The sequence below is a fragment of the Crocodylus porosus genome, unplaced genomic scaffold (assembly GCF_001723895.1).
Source record: "Crocodylus porosus isolate Cpor-Errol unplaced genomic scaffold, CroPor_comp1, whole genome shotgun sequence".
Lineage (NCBI taxonomy): Eukaryota > Metazoa > Chordata > Crocodylia > Crocodylidae > Crocodylus > Crocodylus porosus.
In genome coordinates this window covers 31,841,176-31,849,527 of record NW_017728951.1, presented here as the reverse complement: position 1 = coordinate 31,849,527, position 8,352 = coordinate 31,841,176, and the positions used below count along the sequence as shown (strand labels likewise).

The following is an 8,352-nucleotide window of genomic DNA, read 5'->3' as shown; positions in this document are numbered from 1 at the left end:
TACCTTTTGTCTCACCAACAATGTGTGCCTAAGAATTTGTTATTCAATGAGCCTCCAAAGAAAACGAACCGAGAGAGAGTTTTTTTTACCTCACTATTGCAGTTGGACCACATCGGCCCTGTGCGGGCAGCCCTGTTCTGAATATAAGCGGTTTCGGCCAAGCTCATGACACGGGTTTGCAGACAGGCCGTGGGCGCTGCCCCGCCCCCATTCACTGAGCCTGGGCGTAAGGCACCAGCACCCACTCCGCCCGCGGCCCCGCCCGCATCACGGAACAGGGGCAGCCCCTGACTCGTGACGTCACCACGTCCACCGGCCGCCCCAGGCCCCTGGGGCTAAGGGCGAGTCCAGGCAAAGCGCAGGTCCCCGCCCCCCCGCAGAGCCCAGACACTACAAAGCCCAGCATGCCTCGGGGCTTAAGGGCACATGCGCGGTGCGGCCGGTCCCGTGGCATGGCGGGGTTCGCGGAGCTGAACGTGCCGGCGCTGCCGGACAGGAAGGTGCTGCGGGGCGTGCTGGAGGCGGCGGCGCGGCGTGAGTATCGGCCCGGCCCGGCCCCGGGGGCTCCGTCTCCTGCTCGCTTGGCGCAGGCTTCTTCTCCCCCGTCCGTAAGAACGCGGCCGTGCTGTAGACAGGGCGTCCGCAGCCACCAGAGCTCCAGGGGGCTCCTTTTGGTGTCCCCGCCCGGATCGGGCTGTGCCGCGCGGGGCAGGGCCCTGCTGCTGCCCCCAGAAGGGCGGAGCCAGGCCAGTCCCGCGGGGAGGATGGTCCTGCTTTGAGCAGGGAGTTGGACTAGATGTGACCTCCGAGGTCCCCTCCAGCCTCATTTTATCAGCTTGGTAGGAAGGGCGTGGAGCACTGAGGTCTTTTCTAGCTGAGCATTGGGCTTTGCAGCCCTGGCAGGTAGCGTGACAGATGCATATGTGCCTCTTGTATTCATAAGGGCCAGGCAATTGCAGGAAATAGAGCAGGACTGAAGCTTGTGCAGGGTGTCCAATATGTGTCCTTAAAAGCAGTAGCAGGGGGACAGCAAAAGCCACTTCATGTTTCTGCTGGAAGCACATGGGAGGCAAGACCTGCTCTGAAGCCCTCTGCTTGCCCCAGAGTGGTCCTCAGTCTTGACTAGGGTTTGCTTTTATTTTAATTTTAAAATGAACTTCTGCATTTGGGGGAAGCCAGTACATGGAAATGCAAGTTGTGGGAAGCAAGAAGGATTCTGTCTCAGTGCAGGGCCACCCAGGTCATTATAGGTACAGTTGGGTGGTTTGAGTGGCACGGTGTCCCCAGCTACATCACTTGTATTCATGGGGGGAGAAAGTCTCAAAAGTCGTCTTGTTTGAGTCCCATATATCAGAATCTCATAGGCGTTTGTTCTTATGCCAGGATTCCAGAAAGTTTGAGCGATCTGACTTGTATGGGATTATGCGTTTTCCAGGTTTGGCTTCTGAATGAGTCTTAGAGGCCTGAGCTTTAGTTCTACTTGTATTTGGCAGCAAGTAGAATTTTTCATTTTGAGGCATCATGGACATGATAGCGCTGCGTTGGACTTAGTGGAGTGCTGCTGTGAGACTACGCCCCTGCTGCCTCTCCCGCTCCATACGTACCACAGGCTGAAAAAGCATCACGTAGTTGCCGCTAACATGGTACTCTATAATGTACCCAAAACAGCTAGGTCAGCATTTCTCAGCCCATGAGTTGTGACCCAAAAGTGGGTCGCAAGAAAAGATGAAAAGGTCGTGAACAAACTTGAAAAATGGATTCTTCTTTAAAGAAGAAAAACATGGGGAAACTCTGACTTTTTTTTTCCCCTTGCTTGCTGGCAGAGTTCTGGCCTGTGAGGTCCCCCCTCTACCGCCCACACCCACCCCCCTGCCACACATTGGGGGGTTGGAATCTGCTGTCCCCAGGACCCAAGTGAGGGACACTGGGTCGGGACTGGCCATTGATGTTTACAAATGGGTCCTAGTATCAAAAAGGTTGAGAACCACTAAACTAGGTAACAAGAAAATGGGGTAGGTCATGTTCTTGCAGTCGCACTTGCCTCACTGGTGTGCTTATGCCCTATAATGTTTTTTTTAACTTCTGTTTCCAGAAATGAGACTGTATCCCAATCATCCTTGTACAATCAAAATGATAAATGTATATGAATCTTAAAATGTTTCTACTTTGATTTCTATGAAATTGTTAATATTTTGCGATTTGATTCAGTTTTTATAAAGTGTTTATATTTTTTCTAGTGGGATACTCAACTGTTGCAGTTAACCATGTCATTGACTTCAAAGAAAAGAAACAGGTAAACATTTGTTTTGGTATTTATTCTTTTTTATTTTTCCAAGTAACATACTTCATAATAACTTGTCCTCAAATAGCCTCCTCTTTTTAAAGTACTCATCTACAAGTATATACAAACTTTTTATTCATTACGAAGTTCCAGTTTAGAACTCCATCTTTCTACTAGTCCTTCTGTTTGGACTTAAATTTTGCTTCCCATAAGCTCAGTACACTGCATGAACTGTCCATAAAGTTCTAGTTTTGTTTGTTTGAATTGCAGGTTCCTGTTTAGAAAAATGTATGCAACTTTTATTTATCTTGAAAAGTTGGCCCATTAAGTTTTTAAACACTTATTTTTGTCTTGTTTTTCATTTCCAGGAAATTCCTAAACCGATTTCTTCTTCAGAACTGCTTCCGTCTTTGCCTATGATACCAGTATGTCAGTTTAAATGCCATCTACATGTAATGGTTTATGGAATATATTTGTATTCTAGTGTGTCTGTGTGTACAATTCTCATATCATGCCTGAGTTGGAGAGAACCTTTTCCAATGTCTGATTTACTAAAATAACTCTGCAGCAACAGAAACCAATACAGTCTAATGTACAGTACATTCTAATGTTTTTCATCATATAGTTTATATGATATGGGAACAAACATGCTCAGGTTGAACTTGGAAGCTACTTCTAGTTAAACATTTCTATAGTTGAAGTTTTAAGAGCTTGAGTTTTAGGGATGATTTCCCAAGTTAAATTACCAAACGTGTTGTTTGTTTGTTTTTTAAATCCACAGAGTACTTTTAATAAAACAAAACGAAACAAAACTACTCTTATCTTCACTACAGTGGTCATTCTATGGCAACTGGATATAAGGCTGTGCAAAACAGCTGTGTTTTGATGCCATTTTGGAGGACAGTGGTGTGTTATGGCTCGCAGTCCTGTTTTCTTTTGGCCAAATCTGTTTTTGAACAGGCTGCAAGGGAAGCTTTGCACAGCCCTACCTAGCTGGGCAGGGCTGGGGGCTGCAGACCCCCAGCAGGGAGCAGGACGGGGTCATGGCTGGCTCATCCATGGGGGGGGCTGCTGCCCTCTGAGCAGATGAGAAGACCCCTGTGCGGATCTGATACCTCTCACACCAGGTCATGGGGCAGGGAAGCAGTGCAGAGCGGTGAGCAAGCCTGTTGGTCCCTGCTGCTCAACCTGCGCTGCCCTGGCAATGTGGGGCTGTGCGGAGTGGGCAGCGGTAGCAAGGAGACCCCAGTGTGGATCTCTGCTCCCTGCACAGTCAGGTCATGCAGCAGGGATTCCCCAGCTCTCTGATCATTCCCCCAACTCTTCGTGGGGTGGGGGGGTAGGACCCCAGATCTGCATGCTGGGTTCCAGCAGGCTGCCTCTTAAGGCTGGGGCCAGTGGCAGCACTGCAGTTTTCCTGATGCTCAGTGCGGTCCGCGCCAAGCAGCTGCCACTGGCCCCATCCTTCAGTGGCAGCCTGCTGAAACCCTGTGTGCAGATCAGGAGCCTGTGCCCCCTGAGGAGCTAGGGAAATGATCAGAGAGAGCTGGGGAATTGAACCGGGAACTAGATGTCAATATCGAAACAGTCAATTCCCCCCCGCCCCTTTCCCTTCCCTCTTAGTTTTTGCTTCCCTGCAAGCCCAACTCTGAAATTGTTCCGAAATGAATTGGAGCCTTCCAATTCATTTCGGAGCCTTCCATTTCGATTTGGATTTGGTGTGTTGGGCACCAAAATGGCCCAAAACACCTCTGAAATGAAACGGCTGCCAAAATTTTGCACAGCCTTAACTGGATACCAGAATATGCTCAGTTATTCTGCTGTGTGATGTTTAAAACGGAAATAAAGTTCAAAAGAATGTAAGAAGCCATCAATTTCTAAGCACCACGGAGTATGTCGACAAAATATTAAAATTAGAAAGGTAAAAATATGTTGGTCTAGTTACAAATGAGAAATAAATGAGTATAGGCAAGAAATGAACAAAGTACCATTCTCTGTTTTATAGTAACGGGAATGAAAAATCAATCAGCTACATCTTTGCTGTGTCCCTTTTCAGTAGTCACTTAGACATATTTTGCTTACAGGGAAAATTGAAACCAATCAAAATTGTAACCCGACTAACGCTTGTAGTTTCTGATCCGTCTCACTGCAATGTGTTGGTAAGCATTGAAAACTCTGTATATAATTTTATAGCTTGCAATCTATTTATTTATTTTCACATTAAAATAATGTAACTTTTTTTGATATTTTACAGGAACGTCTACGTTTTTCGTGGGAAAACATTGCACTAAATTTTTCCGAGATTGACATCTTATGATTACATTGCTCTCTAAAGATACCGCTTTAGTAAACTAGAATATAATGTGCACTGGCAATTTACTAAGGGCATAGGCTGCTGCCAAGATACTTTGATTCTATTCCCAGGCTCTTTCTTTTGAGTTCTCAGCCTATAGCAGATGCTAGAATGCTGTTGGAAATCCTTGTGATAGAGTGGGTGAAGAAGTGTTAAAACATGAAATAATCACTCCTGCTCTTTAGTTCAGTTTTGGCATATACCAGTAAGACTGTTTTTGCTTAACATTGTTCAGCTTAAATTTAAAAGCCTCTCCTTTTGCTGTTGAAAAATGCCACGTTGAATTGGGGGAAGGTTTGCTAGGTGTTCTTATCTTGGGTGGGAAGAGGACTTGCAAAGCATAGTAACAGTAATATAAGGAGATACCTATGACTTAAAGGCAAACCTTTCCTACCACTGTACTTGTGAATGGGATAACACCCAGAATGACAGCAGTGAAATGCTTGAAAGGCAGGATAGAGACTCATCTTTATAGAATAGCTAAATAAGATATGTATGAAAGCAAGCTTTCATGAATCTAAGTTTACTTTGTCAACAGCAGCAGTTAGAGTATTAATAGGAATGGCTTGTTTTATGTCATAGTTGGGGATGTTTTTTCTTTTCTTACTTATTTGTTATTTTTGAAGTCATGCTAGTGCATGTCTCCACTACCTGTCATAATTTAAGCCATTATTTCTTCCTTTTTTTGTTAGAGAGCAACATCTTCAAATATAAGGTTATATGACATCATAGCGGTGTTTCCAAAGACGGAGAAACTATTTCATGTAAGTAGATGAGTTTTCTTGAAACTGCAATTACAACTGTAAATGTTGAAATAGTTTGATGGTTTTGAGTGGATGAGCGTGTTGGTTGGATTTCATCCTAAAAATTTCCAGTATGCTTTTTGAGCATTCTTGTAGCATAACTGGTGGTGTGGAATAGACATCCATTTGGCTGTATTAAGGCATAAGAATTTTAAAAGTCTGCATCAAACAGGAACTTTCCAGATTCTAGCATCTTCCCCAGCATATGCTTGTGCTTTCAATGAGCAGCAGTTGTTTTGGAAGTCAGGACTGATTGGGGCTGTGTGTTGGCTGATGAAAGGTAAGATGTCTGCATTGGGGTTTTATGAGTTATTTTCTCTGCTTTCTCATTCATTTAACACCCACAAAACTTGTGGCTCTTGCTGAAAATCAAATGGGAATGAGCAGCTTTGTTGTCTTTTGTTTTTTGTTTTTGTTTTTTGAGAAGTGGTTGGAGGAGGGGAAGACATTTGCTTTGGAAGTCTTGACATTCTCCCATATTTGTAAATGCCTCTTGGCAGCATGTGGCTGTTCTCACCAAATATAAGCACAGAAAGGTCAGCAGTAGTGAAGTCAGGGACTACCTTACATAATTTTACCACTTTTTTATTTTTTACTTTTGCTGCCAAGGACTAAAGTTGTATGTAAATGAAGGTAAAAAATTAAGGAAAAATTGTATTTTTTTTTATTTTTATTTTTTTTTTTTGTGAATACAAATGCTATCCCTGCAATTCAATATAAGCAATAAGAGGCCTGCTTTGATTGCCAAGAATAACAATGCAGATACTTTTATACCTCTAAACAAAAATGAATTGTCATTCTTGCAACCAGACAACAGCAGAAAGTGATCCTTGTATTTGAACACAAGCCTGCTCGACTTGGTTTTAGCACTCAACAGAGAAAAATCTCCTTTCTTATTAGGGAAATGAATTAATATACAAATAGCGCTGGAAAGAAAAAAAAATGTGTGTATGTATATTGGACACTATTACATCTTAACTTTTTCTGCTTTCCACTGCCAAAACTTACCTGTTTTTTGAACAACCTCTGCTGTATGGTATGGGTAGAGTAGCAAAAGAATTAAGTGTTAGATTCACTGTTGTGAATTTAAGCCTTACTCTGGACTCATGCTGAAGGCCACCCCCCTCACCTATAAATGGGCAGGGGAATATTGCTTCCCTGTGTGTCATTAGGTATAGAAACTGGTGCAACATATCCATGCTAGTCCAATGAGCTACTAGGCTCAGGAAGAGTTTTTTGAATGTTGTGGCATTTCTGGAAAGGATGGAGAATCCTACATGAGGTTCAGTAGTAAACATTGCATCCTGCTGTTCCTGTCATGTGGATTTAAATTCATCTGGAATACATGGGCAGATAGGGATGTGTGCACCAATCAAAGTAAGAATCGAATAAAAGTAGCATTGGTCAGAAATCTTTTTCTTGCAAAAACAGAATTGTCACGTGGCTGCAGTGTGGAAAACTCTTCATTCCTCTGTACTAGCTGCCCAATTGCAACCATTTTGTGCTAGCATCCTCTTTGGCCTTCCTGGCGGTGAACAGATTGATCTTTAATGCAGAAGGCAATGGACTAACAAATGGCAAACTTGATTCTCTTTGTAGGAGTACCAGAATTTATTTTCAAAGGCACTCTGTTCACTTTGAAATTTTGAGTTTTAAATTAAATGCTTTTCAGGAACTACAACAGCCCTTAAAACTGTAGGAGGTATTAACAAATATTCTCCTAACCTCTTGCCCTTGTTTTCTTCTTTATGAGAATCACAAAAGCACCAAAAAGAAACTAACAGAATTAGAAACTACAAATTGGCAATATGAAGTGGGCAAACTGGATAAGAAGTTTTTGTGTGTCCTCTTCCTCCAGCCATAGCAAACTTAATTGTCACCAGTAACAACTGTAGATTAATAGAACTCTTTTTACTTGAATGTCCTTTTTAACTAGATTATTGACCCCCTTTGTTGAGTCTCCCAGCTTCTTGTCTAGAGTTTGAAAGAGGCAAAGAGATGCCAAGGAAACTTTAAGGCAGCTCTCAAGATCCTTTCATGAGGCATCGGGAACTGTGTGAAACTGGTATTAAGATTTTAGCCTATCTTCTTGGCTTACAATATGCTAGGAAGGAGGCAACCCATCCTGTGCAAGAGCACACCTCGACTACTACTTCTGGTTGGCAACATTTATTTATTCTCTGGAGAAGGGATCCCATTGCTCATCCAGCAAGCTGCTTGGCAGAAAGGACTCTTATGATTAAGATATAGAGACACTTCTGTATGTCTTTTTAAAAAACAAAAAAAGCTATGAGTCTCCAGGCTTCCTGCGTTCTCTGTTGAGACCTGCATTGCTAATTGTAGCAGATGAGATCACACATAACTAATATGGTAGGTGCTGTTATGAATGGGATCTCAGTTTAAGCCCCCTGCTGCTTATAAGAGCTTCCGGAAAAATTCTCCTTTGGGCCTGAAGTTCTTCAGGATTGATCTTGCCTCACAGATGAACTTCATATTTAACATTATGACTACATACTGTAAATTAAAAACTAGCTAAACAGCTCCATCCACCAAAACTGGAGATGTAGTTTGTTGTCCTCCGGAGCATCAGTTTTCTTGCCACATTTGAGAGGAAATATTTTAAATTGAACAATAGCAAAAATTCTTCAAAACGCACCCAGAAGGCAGACAGTATTTTAACATAGCCTAATGGACTCCGTGCACAGCATGCCTAATGCTAGTGTCTTATTGAAAGACATACCACAATTGTCCAAATAACTGTATTTCTATCAGAGAACTGTTGCTACGGGTGCCTAAATAATTGCAGATTATCTTGTATTTGTTGTTATTCAAATGGTTAAATGACAGTTATACAAAAAAAATTGGAGCAGTGCTTCATTTTTTTTTTTTTTTTTTTTTAAGACGGCATGAGATCT

The 8,352-nt window shown here is 42.8% G+C and overlaps 1 protein-coding gene across 1 annotated transcript in view; it reads left to right on the top strand.

Annotated features, from left to right (window-relative positions):
* The first annotated feature begins 428 nt into the window (after positions 1-428).
* The window catches only part of RPP30 (ribonuclease P/MRP subunit p30), a 27,082-nt gene continuing 19,158 nt past the window's right edge, over positions 429-8,352 (top strand). Inside the window, exons 1-5 of the mRNA XM_019556221.1 lie at positions 429-534; positions 2,238-2,293; positions 2,650-2,706; positions 4,366-4,440; positions 5,327-5,398. Coding sequence (XP_019411766.1) covers positions 453-534; positions 2,238-2,293; positions 2,650-2,706; positions 4,366-4,440; positions 5,327-5,398 — 342 coding nt within the window. The 5' untranslated portion in view covers positions 429-452. The remainder of the gene's footprint in view (positions 535-2,237; positions 2,294-2,649; positions 2,707-4,365; positions 4,441-5,326; positions 5,399-8,352) is intronic.